Source organism: Neophocaena asiaeorientalis, unplaced genomic scaffold (genome assembly GCF_003031525.2).
Source record: "Neophocaena asiaeorientalis asiaeorientalis breed wild unplaced genomic scaffold, Neophocaena_asiaeorientalis_V1.1 scaffold388, whole genome shotgun sequence".
NCBI lineage: Eukaryota > Metazoa > Chordata > Mammalia > Artiodactyla > Phocoenidae > Neophocaena > Neophocaena asiaeorientalis.
In genome coordinates this window covers 2,245,971-2,263,291 of record NW_020172738.1, presented here as the reverse complement: position 1 = coordinate 2,263,291, position 17,321 = coordinate 2,245,971, and the positions used below count along the sequence as shown (strand labels likewise).

The following is a 17,321-nucleotide window of genomic DNA, read 5'->3' as shown; positions in this document are numbered from 1 at the left end:
GGTAGTTCTATTTTTAGTTTTGTTAAGAACCTCCATAGTAGCTGTATCAATTTACATTCCCACCAACAGTGCAAGAGGGTTCCCTTTTCTCCACACTCTCTCCAGCGTTTATTGTTTGTAGATTGTTTTAATTATGGCCATTCTCACCAGTGTGAGGTGATACCTCATTGTGGTTTTGATTTGCATTTCTCTAATGATTTGTGATGTTGAGCATCCTTTCATGTGTTTGTTGGCAATCCATATATCTTCTTTGGAGAAATGTCTATTTAGTTCTTCTGCCCATTTTTGGATTGGGTTGTTTGTTTCTTTAATACTGAGCTGCATGAACTGCTTGTATACTTTGGAGATAAATCCTTTGTCATTTGCTTCGTTTGCAAATAATTTCTCCTATTCTGAGGGCTGTCTTTCTTCTTATTTGTAGTTTCCTTTTAAGTTTCATTAGGTCCCATGTATTTATTTTTGTCTTTATTTCCATTTCTCTAGGAGGTGGGTCAAAAAGGATCACACTGTGATTTATGTCATGGAGTGTTCTGTCTATGTTTTCCTCTAAGAGTTTTATAGTGTTTAGGTGTTTAATCCATTTGGAGTTTATTCTTGTGTATGGTGTTAGGGAGTGTTCTAATTTCATTCTTTTACATGTAGCTGTCCAGTTTTCCCAGCACCACTTATTGAAGAGGCTGTCTTCTCTCCATTGTATATTCTTGCCTCCTTTATCAAACATAAGGTGACCATATGTGCATGGGTTTATCTCTGGGCTTTCTATCCTGTTCCATTGATCTGGATTTCTGTTTTTGTGCCAGTACTCTACTGTCTTGATTATTGTGGCTTTGTAGTATAGTCTGAAGTCAGGGAGCCTGATTCCTCCAGCTCCGTTTTTCTTTCTCAAGATTACCTATTCGAGATCTTTTGTGTTTCCATACAAATTGTGAAATTTTTTGTTCTAGTTCTGTGAAAAATGCCATTGGTAGTTTGATAGGGATTGCATTGAATCTGTAGATTGCTTTGGGTTGTATTGTCATTTTCACAATATTGATTCTTTCAATCCAAGAACGTGGTATACCTCTCTATCTGTTTGTATCATCTTTAATTTCTTTCATCAGTGTCTTATAGTTTTCTGCATACAGGTCTTTCGTCTCCTTAGGTAGGTTTATTCCTACGTATTTTCTTCTTTTTGTCAGAATGGTAAATGGGAGTGTTTCCTTAATTTCTCTTTCAGGTTTTTCATCATTAGCGTATAGGAATGCAAGAGATTTCTGTGCATTAATTTTGTATCCTGCAACTTTACCAAATTCATTGATTAGCTCTAGTAGTTTTCTGGTAGCATCTTTAGGATTCTCTATGTATAGTATCATGTCATCTGCAAACAGTGAGAGTTTTACTTCTTCTTTTCCAATTTGGATTCCTTTTATTTCTTTTTCTTCTGTGATTACTGTGGCTAAAACTTCCAAAACTATGTTGAATAGTAATGGTGATAGTGGGCACCCTTGTCTTGTTCCTGATCTTAGAGGAGATATCATGATGTATGATCCTTTTAATGTGCTGTTGAATTCTGTTTACTAGTATTTTGTTGAGGATTTTTGCATCTATGTTCATCAGTATTATTGGCCTCTAGTTTTCTATCCTTGTGACATCTTTGTCTGGTTTTGGTATCAGGGTGGTGGTGGCTTCGTGCAATGAGTTTGGGAGTATTCCTCCCTCTGCTTCTCTTGGTTATTTAGTAGTATATTGTTTAGCCTCCATGTATTTGGTTTTTTTACAGTTTTTTTCCTGTAATTGATATCTAGTCGCATAGCGCTGTGGTCATAAAAGATACTTGATACAATTTCAATTTTCTAAAATTTACCAAGGCTTGACTTTTGTCCCAGGATATGATCTATCCTGGAGAATGTCCCATGAGCACTTGAGAAGTAAGTGTATTCTGTTGTTTTGTATATGTCCTGCCACTCCCTTCTGGCTTGCAGAGTTTCTGCTGAAAGATCAGCTGTCAACCTTATGGGGATTCCCTTGTATGTTATTTGTTGTTTTTCCCTTTCTGCTTTTAATATTTTTTCTTTGTATTTAATTTTTGATTGTTTGATTAATATGTGTCTTGGCATGTTTCTCCTTGGATTTATGCTGTATGGGACTCTCTGTGCTTCCTGGACTTGATTGACTCTTTCCTTTCCCATGTTAGGGAAGTTTTCAACTGTAATCTCTTCAAATATTTTCTCAGTCCCTTTCTTTTTCTCTTCTTCTTCTGAGACCCCTATAATTCGAATGTTGGCATGTTTAACATTGTCCCAGAGGTCTCTGAGACTGTCCTCAGTTCTTTTCATTCTTTTTTCTTTATTCTGCTCTGTGGTAGTTATTTCCACTATTTTGTCTTCCAGGTCACTTATCCATTCTTCTGCCTCAGTTATTCTATTGATTGCTTCTAGAGAATTTTAAATTTCATTTATTTTGTTGTTCATCATTGTTTGTTTGCTCTTTAGTTCTTCTTGGTCCTTGTTAAGTGTATCTTGTATTTCCTCCATTCTATTTCCAAGGTTTTGGATCATCTTTTCCAAGATTTTGGATCATCTTTAGTTCCAAGGTTTTGGATCATTCATTACTATGAGTTCTTTTTCAGGTAGACTGCCTATTTCCTCTTCATTTTTTGGTCTGGTGGGTTTTTACCTTGCTCCTTCATCTGCTGTGTGTTTCTCTGTCTTCTCATTTTGTTTAACTTACTGTGCTTGGAGTCTCCTTTTCGCAGGCTGCAGGTTCGTCGTTCCCATTGTTTTTGGTGTCCGTCCCCAGTGGGTAAGGTTGGTTCAGGGGTCTGTGTAGGCTTCCTGGTGGAGGGGACTTGTGCCTGTGTTCTAGTGGGTGGGGCTGCATCTTGTCTTTCTGGTGGGCAGAGCTGTGTCTGGTGGTGTGTTTTGGGATGTCTGTGAACTTAGTAAGATTTTAGGCAGCCTCTCTGCTAGTCAGTGGGTTTGTGTTCCTGTCTTGCTAGTTGTTTGGCATGGGGTGTCCAGCACTGGAGCTAGAAAGCAGTTCATTATAGTTCAGAATATTAGTGTGCATTATGAGAGCCCCAGGAATTCTTCCCTAATCACTGTCTCAGGATCTGTGGATGGTAATTTTCCTGTGTCTCTTTAGTATCTGGCAAACTAGAAGCTCTTCAGATGAATACAGAAGGAGATTCTGAGGAGCTAACTTCTAGCCCACTATCTTATAATGGACAAGGTAACTATGCATTAAGAAAAAAAGCAGAAACAAAGTTCTGGTAAAGAGAAAAGGATGAGAAAGGGGAAAATGGAGACTTAAAGGAAGAGTCAGGTGTAGGGAGGATAAATGAAAGATTTCAGAGGAAGAGACAGAAAAAGTGGGATCAACAAGGGTTTGGAAAAGAGGATCACTAGGGAAATGAAAAGTCTTCATAATTCACAATTTTGCCCTAGGAGCAGAGCCACCAACATTTGGAAATGAGAAGTGTTCCTGTGTTATGTGTTTCTCAAAATATGTGCCAGGAGGTCCAGAAGGAAGTACTGAAAGTAAAGAAGCTAGTGACATGATGGGTAAGGATACCTGAGTGTGGTGAGATGGGGGTGGCTCCACTGGTAACACAGACGCAGGTTGGGTGGTGGCAGGTGGTCCAATCCATCCCAGTATCCTGATCTCTGCATTTGCTTGACCTGATCCTTTTGGGAATAGCAGGGAAGCAAGAGATCATTATAAAATTGTGTCTAAGGGATGGCCCATGTTGATTATATATGGATGATGTAGTAGAAATACACTTTTAAAATGGCAGTATATTGTTTATTACATCAGTATATTACTAATAAAGCCTTGTGATTTACAATGTTTTCTATCCCTGTCACCCAAGAAAGTCAAGTGTATGTCCACTAGTAGATAATAGTGTCATTTTGTCACAACCTTAGAAAGTTCTCAAAAGACAACTAGTCCTGTCACTTAATTGTCAGGAGAAGAGACTTCAGATCAACTATTCTTAACCCAGCACATATTTTTGATAGATGTTCTCCAGCATGTCACTTGTTTATATAGTGATCCTATTAAGTTTTGTACATAAGATCTTATTTAATCCTAACAAAATTCTTAAGAACTAGACAGATATCCCTGAGTAAACTGAAGTACATAGGTATTGAAGAACGTTTTTCAAAGTCCCATTAAGAAATAAAGGAAGACCCAGGGCTCATCCTGGACTCTCACTTCTCAATTCAGTAGGTTTAGTTCCGTTAGAAGGAAGAGACAGATGATAACCCAAACATCTTTATAAATTCAAGCCTTTTGCAGTATGAATCATTCTAAGATTTATAACTTCATTTTTGTTTCCTCACCACCTGTTTTTTCTAGATACTGTGGATCTTGGAAACAACTCTACTTTGGGAAAACTCAAGAGGAAAAGAAGTAAGAGTGCATATAATTTTACTTGCTTTTGATATTAAAATGAGTTTTTAAGGCCAGTTTCATTATTATAATGTATAATAATAAATATTAATAATATGACAGCCCCATAAAGATGTCTATATCCTAATCTCTGGAACCTGTAATCTGTTCTCTTACATGGCAAAAGGGATTTTACAGATATAATTAAGATAGGGACCTTGAAAGGGGCGATTATCCTGGATTATTGTGGTGCATCCAATATCATCAAATGGGCCTTAAAAAATGAAGAAGTGTGTCTGGCTGTGAAGAGAGGGAGAAGCGATTATGGAAGATAGTCACAGAGAGATGCAATATTTGCTGGCTTTGCAGATGAAGGGGAGGAAAAAGGAATATGGGTGGCTCCTAGAAGCTGGGAAAGTAAAAGAAATAGATTTTCCTCTATAGCCTCCAGACAAGAATGAAGGCCTACTGAAACCTTGATTTTAGCCCAGAGAGACCCTTGTCAGACTTCTAACCGACACAAGTGTAAGACAATAAAGTGTTTTAAGTCACTAAATTTGAGGTCATTTGTTATGGCAGCAATAAAAGAGTAATACAGAATTTTTGGTCATTGGAAGTGGGGTGCAGCTATATTGCATTCCTGAAAATGTGGAAGTGGCTTTGGAATTGGGCAATGGCCAGAGGGAAATTGGGTTATAAGAAGAATTTTAAGTAGAATGATAGAGAATGTCTAGATTGCCTTGAGCAGTTTGTTAGTAGAAAGGTGGTGCTGAAGACTCTGCTTGTGAGGACTTGGAAGTGAAGAACATGGTAGAGAAAACCTATATCATATTAGAGAATGTGTAAATTGTCATGAAACCACTGTCAGTTTAAAGGTGTCACTGAAGGAAATAAGGGACATGTGTTTGGAATTTAAAGGAAAGGGGATCCTTATTATATAGTGGCAGAAAGCTCAGTGAAATTCTATCCTGCAGTTATGCGGAAAGCAGAATTTTCTGGATATATAGCTAAGGAGATTTCTAAGTACTATGATAAAGGTGCAGCTGGTTTCATGTTGCTGCTTAGAGTAAACTGTGAGAGGAAAGAGATAAGTCAAGGGAAGAACTGCTAAACAAAAGGAATAAGAACTTGATGATTTGGAAAATTCTTAGCCTATTCAGATTGCAAAAGATGCTCATATTCGGAGCTTCATTGTCAGGAAAATGTGCTCTGCAGTGACAACCCAGAGTGTGACTGTATAACTTTTTGCTAATGCCCCAGAAGTAGTGAAAATTCAGGGTATTCAGTCATATAAAATGTTCTTTGAAGAGGTTAAGTTTGTGACCCATAGATACCTTCAACCATCTTAGCAGAAGTGAAAAATAGATATGTGAGTATACAGGAAAGATCTGTAGAAGAGACTGTTGTCTAATGGAGGAGATCCCCATGACATACATCAGAGATTGATAAGATTCTTGAAAACTTTATACCAACAGAAACAGAGATGTCCTTTTTCTAGTCCCTGGAACCTGTAATCTGTTACTTCACCTGGCAAAAGAGACTTTGATGGTGTGATTAAGTTAAGGGTTTTGAGATGCAGAGATTTTTCTAGATTATCTGGGTGGCCCCCATCAAATCACAGGGGTCCTTAAAATCAGAAAACCTTTCCTTCTATGGAGAGAGGGATATGTGACTATAGAATAATGATCAGAGAGATACAATGTGGCTGGCTTTGAAGATGAAGGCAGGGAGCAATGAGCCAAGAAATGTGGGCAGCCTTCAGAAGCTGGAAAAGGTAAAGAAATGAATTATCCCCTATGGCTTCCAGAAAGGAACAGAGCTCTCTGGATTCTTTGATTTTAGCTCAGTGAGACTTATATTTTTTCAAAAATGTTATTGTTTTTAAAATTTTAAAATATATGCTCTTTGTAAATTTTGATTGATGTATATCTTTCTAGATTTTTCTATGCATGTATTAACACATGTATATCATATACTAACACATTATATCATAAATCTATTCTTACTGTTACATTTCCCTTAGTTTAAAGCAGTATATCATGCACAGACATTATAAACATTTAACATTTTACCAAACTTAATTGTAAAAAGTTTCATTTCATTCTGCTTTAATTTGCATTGCTCTCATTTTTGTTGTGGTCAAGCACTTTTCATTTGTTATTGGTTGTTTGTTTTCCTTTTTCTAAAAATGGCTGATGAAAATAAATAAATAAAAAAAAGTGGCTGGTGTGTAAGCCTTGCCCAGTATTGCTATTTTTTTTTTAACCATGCTGAAGAAGCATAGGAATATATATATATATATATAACATTTTGCCTATGTATATGGTTACTATTTTGTCTCATTTGATGTTATTCTCTTAGGCTTGTTTATAACATATTGTGTTCTAGAGAAATTTGAAAATTTTATGTAGTAAGATCTATCAAGGTTTTCCTTTATGGCTTCTAGGTTTTGTTTATAATGTACAAAGATATTTTCCATCTCAAGATTTTAAAAATATTTATATTTGCTTCTAGACTATTTGAAGTACTTAGTGCTTTTAAATGCTTAAAGCTATTATTCACATAGGATTCACTTCTTTGTGTATGATGTGAGATAGTAATTACAAGGAATAACACCAACACTTTTTTAAAAATTGAAGTATAGTTGATGTACAATATTATATGTTACAGATGTACAATATAGTGATTCAGTTTTTAAAGGTTATATTCCATTTATAGTTATTATAAAATATTTGCTATATTCCCCATGATGTACAATATATTCTTGTAGCTTGTTTTATACCTAATAGTTTGTACCTCTTAATTCCCATCCCTATATTTCCCCTCCCCTCTTCCTTCTCCCCACTAGTAACCACTAGTTTGTTCTCTATATCTGTGTCTGCTTCTTTTTTGTTATATTCGACTATTTTGTTGTGTTTTTTTAGGTTCCAAATATAAGTTATATAATACAGTATTTGCCTTTCTCTGTCTGACTTATTTCACTGAGCATAATTCCCTCCAAATCCATCCATATTGCTGCAAATTCATTCTTTTTATGGCTGAGTAGTATTCCATAGTATATATATACACCACATCTTCTTTTTCCATTCATCTGTTGATGGACACTTAGGTTGCTTCCATATCTTGGCAGCATAAATAATGCTGCTGTGAATATTGGGATACATGTATCTTTTCAAATTAGTGTTTTTGTGTTCTATGGCTATATGCCCAGGAGTGGGATTGCTGGGCCATATGATAATTCTATTTTTAGTTTTTTTAGAAACCCCCAAACTTTTTTCCACAGTGGCTGCATCAACTTACATTCCCACCAACAGGGTAGGAGGGTTCCCTTTTCTCTACGTTCTTTCCAATTTTGCTGTTTGTATTCTTTTTGATGATAGTCATTCTGACAGATGTGAGGTGATATCTCATTGTGGTTTTGATTTTCATTTCCCTGATGATTAGCGATGTTGAACATCTTTTCATGTGCCTATGAACACCAACATTTTTTTCTTCGTGATTTTAATGCCCTCTTGTGCCTTTTCCTGTATTCACAGATCTGTGTCTGACTCTACTCTGAAATGCTGGTCAGTTTATTTTATTTTTTTAAATAGATCTTTATTGGAATATAATTACTTCACAATACCGTGTTATCAAGTCGGTTTAATTACAGTGCTTTAAAGTAAAATTTTCTATTCCTACTTGTTATACTTCTTTTTTAACAAAGAAAAAAGTAAAAAAATATAATGAGAAGCAAGAGAAAAGGAGGTTTCAGAATTTCAGTAATTATGGCTCCCTCACTGTGCATGAATTTTAGAATCAATCAAGATTTCCTCTTAATACCTCCCCAACTGCACTGGAACTTTGAAAATACATTCAATTTGGAGATAAATTTGGGTAGAAATGAGGGTTTTACATGGAGAATGAACTACTCATTTATTCAGATCACGTTTTATGTTCTTCAACAAAGTTTTAGTTTTTTAAATAGATCTTGCACATTTTTACTTTCCTTGTCAGCTTTATTGAGCTATAATTTTCTATAATAGCACTCATCACTGTTAAGATATGATTGGATGAGTTTTAACAAACTGACCTCGTCAATTCTTTAAAATTTGTTGAAAGTTCCTTTGCATCCTAATTTACGTCAATATTTGTGAGTGTTCTGTGCCACTTAAAAATAGTGTGCATTGAACTATTTCTTGGGATCTGGCCTCTCCCCATAAACAGTCTTTATCAAGCACAACTTTGTTGTTTGGTTCTTCTAAATCTTCTAAAGTAGCTTATATTCTTTCTATCAGGTTTCTATTTAGATGTGGTAAGTTCTCCCACATGGTTGTGTATTTGCCTCCTCACTACTCTGTTGTTTTACTTTAAATACTTTGAGGCTATTCATGACTGTATAACTTAGTGGATTTTTTCCTTTTATTATTATACAGTGTTCCTCTTTATCCCTATTAATGCTTTTGATCTTAAATCTCTTTTTCAGGGTGCTGATAGTGTTCCATGAACTTATGTTTTTGAGGTTTTTTACTCCCTTTGCATTAAGCCCTTTTTTTGCAGCTTTGTTTTAGGCCTCATGTAACAACACTTAGCTTTTTCTAAACTTCTCTGATAATCCTCATCTTTTAATAGTTAAATTTTATTTGTTTACATTTATTCTGATTCCTAATATATGTGGACTTATAGATTCTATATCACTGTTCATCTTTATTTTTCTGTGTTTTTGTGTCCTTTCCTACTTTCAAATGGGCTGAGATAGAATTCTGTATTCTACCTTTTTTCCCTGCTGGTTTGGCGATTAGAGATAAATTTCTGTAATCTTTTTAACCATGCCCCAATCCCCAAAGATGATAAGGATCTTAGCATGGATTCACTACAGGTAGACCATCCATCTCTACCATTTAGCTATTGTTTAACATTTTATTTTCTTTTAATTACAATTTTGAAACTATTAATATTATGATTTTTGCAGTTGATATTTACTTAAATTAAAGTTTTTAAAAATCATTTTATGTACTCATCATTGTTTCTTTTCTTTGATTTTGCTTTTTGTCTAGCTGAATTAAATCCTTTGGTTCTTTTAATGAATGGTCTCTAAGTGGTAAATTTTTCAAGTGTTGTATGTGCAAATTTGTCTTTTTTTTGATAGACCCAAGGTTAAAATTTCTAGGTTGACTTTTATTTTTCATTAGTAAAGTGTTTACTACATTGTCTTCTAGAATCTGTTTTGTGACTGACTGATGCAAATTCCTCTTTTATTGTGATTGTCATTTCTTGGTAAATAATCTGTCCTTTCTCTCTAAAAGCTCTTTCTCCAACGCTGAATCATGGAAAATTTAAATTTAGAGAAAACTTGGGAGAACTTTACAGTAAACACCAGAATACTTTAACATAGTTGCACAATTAACATTGTACTATTCTTGCTTTATCAGATTTCTTTCCATCTATCCATTTCTCTATATATCCACTAACCCATCTTCAAGTTTGAAACATTTCAAAGTTGCAGACGTCAGTACACTTCTCCCCAAATACTTCAGCATGTACATCATTAACTACAGTTCAATACTTGTTTGCAAGATAAAGTTTATAATGAAATGTACAAATACTAAGTGTACCATTGATGAGTTTTAATAAATGTATTCTCCCATGTGATCCAAATCCTTATCAGGATACAGAACATGACCATCATCATGGAAGCACTTATGCCCTTTCTGGTATATCCTTATGCCTCACTCATCAGTGGCAACCACTATTCTTATTTTTTTTTCATGATAACTTAATTTGGCTTGGTATAAAACTTTATATATGATTTTAGAGCATGTTCTCTTTTGGTGTAAGGTTTATTCCACTCAGCATAATGTTTTTGAGATTTATCCATATTGTTGAATATATCAGTAGTTTATACCATTTTGTTACAAAATAGGTTACATTGTATGGACTATACCATATTTTGTGTATACTTTCTTCTATTTATTGACACCGCAAGTGTTTCCAGTTTTGGGCTAATATGAAAAAGCTGCAATGAACATTCTTGTAGAAACTTTTCTGTGGCTCTATGCCTTTATACCTCTTGTATAAATTCCTATAAATGAAATTGCTGAGATATAGGCTAGGTGCATCAGTTTTTTTGTCTCCTTAAACCCACATAGGGGTTAGTAATATGGCACACACAAGCTGCCCAAGTTGAGGAATACCCCCAGTCTTAGAAGGGGGTTACTAGCAAACCTGCACAAAACTTATCCATGAGGGAGGCATTAGCTGGAATTTAAGAAAATTTTACTATTCTGGAATATTTCTAAGGAGGGAGACATTCTCTATTTTATATTGGTCATGAAACAAATCTGCCCTCTGACCTGGAAGGCAACACTATCTCTAGCTTCCAAAGCTGTTAGCTGTTCAAACATCCTTGAAAAGATACTCTCAGCCATGTGGAAATGCCACAGAACCACCCTCCCCCGCCCAACAAATTCACATCACACATCAGATTCTGGCAAATTTCCCCATGAAGATACCGTTCCACTAGCCACCCTGATTAATCCAACCAATGTAGGCTAGGGCAAAGTCCATTCAATTTATTTCCTGCTGCATTTAATGAATTTCATAAACCATAAATGCCTTAGGTCTCTAATGAGCACCCCTAAGGTGTAATTCTTCACGTTTGCATGAGAGAGGCAAGTGAATGCCTGGCTTTCACACAAGAAGTACAATCCCAAGGGCACACATGGTGCCCCTGGAAGGGAAACATTTACAGTGGTTGAGGTCCCCTAATGGGACATACATCAGCCGGGGGGAAGGTGGACAGTATCTCCAGGGTGGGCCCCTGGCCAACTGTAAGCCTTAAAGTTCCCAGTTCTGTTCATTGCATCTAGTCCTTGATTTGGAGGGCAGACACTTCCAGAGGACAGTCCATCTGATCTGTCCTCTTTGTCCGTCACACCAACCAGATGGTGTTCATTCTTCACCCCCCACCATAGAATGGCTGAGAATGGGGGTGGGGGTGATGTCTGGAGGGACTCTGCATGGGATATGCAGACGCTGGGACCAGCTCCTTTTCTTGTATCTGGTGAATAGTAGATTCCGCATCTTTGTAGTGTGAGAGCTGTACCAAGCATTTTCCTTCTGGAAGAAGGATTCAGAGAAGTTCTGAAAGATGGATATTATTAGTGTACCTCCATCCCCTGTACCTTCTAGAGCTTATGGGATTCCCTCCTCAGATGCCTGGAGTTTTCTTCTTCCTTCACTGCTGCAAAATATGTGTATAACATTCCAGTGGCTGGGACTTCATATTTCTTTTCCAATCATTTCTTATTCCCACTCAGACCTTTCATTCAGAATAGTCAGATACAAGTAGGGCAAAGGCACTTTCATAAAATAACCAGAATTAAATCTGAATCCCTTAGGCCCTCCAAGGCTGTGCCTTCCAGGCTGGTTGGGGAAAGAATGAGGCATCATTCCCAGGAATGTTCAAACAGAATCCTGGATTTTCAGAATTGGCCTATGTAATACTATTAACCCCTCACCACTTTTGTCCTGATCATTATCCAGGAAGGAGCTGATCCCTTTCTGGAGACAGCTGCCTTCAGTAACCAAAGAGCCTTACAGAGGTGTATGGACAGGCGATGAGGGTTGTGGGCCAGATAGTCAGTGCATTGTGAAGAGCTCTTTTGTTAAAGGGCACATCACTGTCAGACTGTAGTGGTCCAGGCAGCCAGACTCAAGATACCCATGACTTTCTAGGGTCACAGTGGTACGGCCAGAGTCAGCTGGTCTGTAAGCAGAAGTATAGACCATGTTGCGGCACCGCCCAGAAACCCAAGAGCATCTTGAAGCCTGATCAGGCAGGAGCAGGTAGAGGCAAAGCCCCTTGCAGTGTGGCTCCCGCCACGTGGGACAAATGAGCCAGCTTCTAGCAGAGTCACGAGCCTGGCGATCAGCCATAACCCCTGCATCAGAATCATGATGTCAGCCTCCGTCAGTAAAGACCAGGCACCTGGGCATTCCCATGAGGGGCCCAGACTGGTCAATCAGCACCACGGTTCGTTTCCACAATCACTGCCCCATAGATCAGTGTCCCTACTCTGCCAGTCTGTAGTTTTCCACATGAACGACCAAGCATGTAGCTTATGTGCAAAAGCCCAGTCATCTGACTTCCGCCAACCAGAGGAGTGACCACATCGGCTTTGGTTTTGCCAAGCTGGCTCCGAGGCCAAACAGCGACAGTGGCCCAGTGGACTTCGGCTGTCAGCTTAGCCAAGCATCAGTGCACCAGGCCCAGGCCTCTGGGGAATCTTGGTGAATTGAAGACCTCAGTGAGGCTGAGATTTGCTTCAGGCTGTGAAGTAGAATAGAAAGTCAAGGTGCCACTGGGGCAGTCGTTGCATTCTCTTCTTTTCTTTTCTTTTTAAATTGAATTAATTGATTTACAATATAGTATTGGTTTCAGGTGTACAGCAAAGTGATTCAGTTATATATATATATTTTTTTTTTTTCAGATTCTTTTCTATTATAGGTTATTACAAGATATTGAGTATAGTTCCCTGTGCTATACGGTGAATATAGCTTGTTGTTTATCTATTTTGTATATAGTAGTAACTGTCAATCCCATACTCCTAGTTTGTCCCTCCGTACTCCTTTTCCCTCTGGTAACCATAAGTTTGTTTTCTATGTCTGTGAGTCTAGTTCTGTGTTGTAAATAAGTTCATTTGTATCATTTTTTTAGATTCCACATATAAGTGATATCACGTGATATTTGTGTTTCTCTGACTTACTTCACTTAATATGATAATCTCTAGGTCCATCCATGTTGCTGCCAAATGTCATTTTGTTCTTTTTCATGTATGAGTAATATTCCATTGTATAGATATACCACATCTTTATCTACTCATCTCTTGATGCACACTTAGGTTGCTTTCATGTCTTGACTACTGTAAATAGTGCTGCTATGAACACTGGGGTGCATGTATCTTTTTGAATTAGAGTCTTCATCTTTTCCTGGTATATGCCCAGGAGTGGGGTTGCTGGATCATATGGTAGATCCAGCATTCTTGAATATAGCATTTCCATTTGAAGAGCAAGGCTTTTTGGCCCTTCCTGCCTTGTAAGCCAGCACTGAGCTACTTGCCCAGCACCAGTGGTCTTCGCACATTCACACATTTTCATATCACACACAAGAAAGCAAAACACAACACAAAATCCACTCTGTTTCCTTAAGTCCTCTGGGAATTTCAGGTACTATATTAAACATAAGTGAGAAGATTTGTGTTACAACTGCAAGAATACAGAGATTATTTAATGGCTGTTCTCCATATTAAAGTTGAGAATGCCTCCCAACTTCAGAGCATTTGAATTTACATAAGAACACTTGAAAAGGGAAAAAAATCTCCTATAGTCTCCAAATCTACACAGGGTAAAATATAGCTCAAAATTAACCTCACACTGCTACACTGGTAGTTAAGAAATTTGCCCCATTCTTGTGAACTAAGGTCTGAAAAAAATACTTGAAAACTACTGATATATAAGGCTTTGAGAATTATATTTACAGCTCTAAGTAATTAACTTTATTATTTTTTTTTTAAGAAAAAAAGAAAGGGCATTCCTGGTCAAGAGTAAAAATGAAATGTCAGAGAAAAATACATCAAAAAGGTAAGCAGCAAAGTGAAGTAGTCACACCTGTTCAGTTTATAAGGCACTGCTTATTGTCTTCTTGCAGCCTGCAGTCTCTTGAGGACAGTAATAGTTTCCTAGCTACTATGTCAGTCAGGATATAGGCCAAGACACTTTAATAAAGAAGCCCAAAAATACAGTGGCTTCAACAAAATGGTTTATATCTCACGTGTGTAATAGTCCAGAGCTAAATGCTACCAAGATACTGCCATCCTCAATATGTGGTTTCTTTCCTAGGTCAAGAAACATTAATTTGGAGAGGTGTTCTAAAGGCTAAATGAATAAAGCAGACTGTATGTGTATGTGTGTGCATGTATGTGTGTGTTAAAGAAAAAAAATATATAAGCATTATTTGTTTTTATATCTCTATAAATCCTTATTTATACATATTTATCAATCTATATATAGAGGGAGACATAGATATAGATATATAGGAAAATCAATGTCAGTACATCCATAAAAATATATGCAGTAGTTGAATTGGGTCATTGGAATATAGGTGATGTTTACATTTTTATTTGTGTTTTTTAAAGGTACGTGTATATACTCAAAATATTAAACATGTTCAACTATTGTAATGAAAAAGTGTCATTTAAACAGTAAAATATGCAAAAGAAAAGTCTGACAAGTTAATTGTGGCTATCTCCAGATGGTGATGTTTCATGCAATTTTTATTTTCTGAGTTTCCAATAACGTGTATATATTACTTCTAATCAGACCCCTGAAATCTTGTTCATTTTAGTAGTGGTTTAAGGAACAACTTTTCTCTAGACAATGAGGGCTAGATTTCATTTTCCACATGATTTCCGATTTTGAATCACTAGATCTATACAAGATTTTAGAGTCCAATTAAAATTTATTAATTTTCACTAATCTATATGTCTTACATTCTTGCCAATTTACATGGCTGCACTATTAGTGAATGTGTATAATATTGTTCAGGAAGAAAGAAAAAAGTGGTTGCATCCATTTTAAGAATGCTTATTTTCAAAACACTAAATATTTGTATTTAATCATTATGACATTTTCATTTAGGTCTGTGTGTCCATACATAAATTCTAAACTACTTTTTTCCAAAGTATAATGAAATTTTGTATGTACTTTAAAAGTGGTCCCTCGTAAGTAGAGAATGCTCTGGACACCTGCTTGAGATCCCTTGCCATAACTTTCTTTCTTGTCTAAGTGTATAGTGCAAGGGGGTTCAGAATTCAAACCCATATTCCCTCACTTGCTTTTTTTTTTTTGATACTTCTGAATTGAACTCTTTTCAACACATGTTCAGCGGTAGATTGATATATTTCTTATGTATTTTTACAATTAGACAGCCATAAATTATGGTATTGTACTTTGTAATACACAGCTTATAAAGCACTTTCAAAAAACTTTAACACTTGATGTTCTGTGATAATATAGAACAACAATAGTAGGTCTATGTTATGGAGGAAGAGACAGGGACAGAGGTTTAAGTGGATTTTCCTGGGTTTCTGGCTCGTAGTTGATGTTTTATTTCCACTATATTATACTCTCTCATAAAATTCCTCGCTTGCTTTTCATTTCACATGTCAGCTGCTGTTTGCATAACTCTATCTTTTCCCCTGCCTACCCCTAGACAACAGCAACGCTGCTGGCCAACTGGCCTCGAGTGGGAAGAAGGAGAAAATGCACCTGCAGGACCCTGCCAAAATCAGGAGTAAGATCGTTTGTGCCACTTCTATTTTGCCCTGGGGGTCAATAGAAATTTTGCTAAAGTTTTGAGGAACACAGATCTTCGTTAATTTTTTACTAGTCAAGCTTACCAGTCAAGTTGAGAGCCATGAAATCTTTAGAAAGCAACCCATTTGGAGCCAGGATTGTAAATTGTTTGCATTTATATCATAGCTCTTAACTGCCCAGGACCTAATTTTTTTTCCTCTGAGTTTTATCTGTTTTTCATGAAAATTCCTTTACCTTATATTATTGGTTTATTAAAATGGCTAGTTTTTATAAATTGTAAACAGAAAGTAAGTTCATTCTCTCATTCCCCTTTCAAATCTACCTTCTAGGTGAGTTTTTCCTATCTTGGGCAGGTCATAGCATTTTTCTGTTCCCTTTTCACAGGAACAAGAGTCTTTTTCCAGTTATTGGGGTCCTTTCAGGCCTGGTATTAAAACTTAAGTATGTTCTCCAATTCAAAGCACCTCCCTGCCTTCCGCCTGAGCAAGCTTGGTCTGGAACACCTGCAGTGGAGAGGTGGCATAATCGGGGTCTTCTCTCATTCTCTCTTGGCTCTACTCCCACTCAAGAGCTGCTGGCTTGAGCCCATTCAGGATTGGGGAAGTGGATGAGAGAGGAGAGATAAGAGTGTGGAAGAGTCTTACTTGACAGGGACAGCTGTGAGCTGACACTGGATAAGGAAAGTGCACAATCACTGGCTCTTTCCTCCACAAGATGCTTTCATTAACTCTGCAGTGAGGGAAGAGGCACCAACTTGACTTTTTTGGAAAGAAATGTAGCCTGGATATGAGTGAAGAGCTAGGGCCACCATAACCTGTTCCACTAATACTTTGGACGGTCGCATAGGTGGTTCGGTGCACTGCCTTTGGATGTAGGCTGTGAAGTAAGGTGACCAACTCGACCCGGTTTGCCCAGGACTTTCCAAGTCCTGCCACTGAAAGTCCTGCATCCTGGATACCCCTTAGTCCTGAACAGACTGGGGCAGTTGGTCACCCTTTTTGGCACTTAGTGAATTGTTCTCAATGGCTGGGACTTAGTTCTACTAAGATTTTGAGAAAACAGTATTAAATTTAAAATTGTCATATTTACTTCTAGAGTTTAATACCAAACATAACAATTTTTTAAAAATAACCTTACATTGTAATCTGACTACCATAGTATTTATTAGGGTTTGTTATGGGGTTTCAGTGTTATTAAATGGGCACTAGAGCCTGGGGACACAGAAATAGTTAAATCCTGCCTTGCTCAGCCAATCTGTTTTGAAAGTAAAATACAATAGTGCTATATTATGAATTAGTGGGTTTTAAGCACCAAATCTCCTTTTACTAGAAGCTCCAAAGACTAGAATGGACTTCAATGTATTTCCTTTTTCTCCCTACAAATATTAGGCCTAACAGATTTGATGAAAGGTAAATCCAACATACCTACTACCCAGGAAAGATATAACCAGAAGCAACAGATAGAGACAGAGAGCAAGAAAGAACTCTGCATTTGCTGGACTGTCCAAGGTTGTAATCAGAGCTTTAGTGCCAAGCCAAACTGGAATGTGGGAGAGGCAAGGAAGAGATGTCTGGATCTCTTCTCACTGGGCTGTG

General features: G+C 37.0%; 1 protein-coding gene across 11 annotated transcripts in view; it reads left to right on the top strand.

The window, feature by feature from the left end:
• Window positions 1-17,321, top strand: part of SP140 (SP140 nuclear body protein) — a 70,441-nt gene that overhangs the window by 39,044 nt on the left and 14,076 nt on the right. For 8 of the 11 annotated variants that reach the window (XM_024740570.1, XM_024740573.1, XM_024740571.1 and 5 more), the window contains 5 exons: window positions 3,124-3,210; window positions 3,426-3,542; window positions 4,339-4,398; window positions 13,927-13,992; window positions 15,623-15,703. In XM_024740570.1, the coding sequence (XP_024596338.1) occupies window positions 3,124-3,210; window positions 3,426-3,542; window positions 4,339-4,398; window positions 13,927-13,992; window positions 15,623-15,703 (411 nt within the window). The remainder of the gene's footprint in view (window positions 1-3,123; window positions 3,211-3,425; window positions 3,543-4,338; window positions 4,399-13,926; window positions 13,993-15,622; window positions 15,704-17,321) is intronic. The other 3 variants (XM_024740566.1, XM_024740574.1, XM_024740572.1) reach the window with 3 other exon arrangements.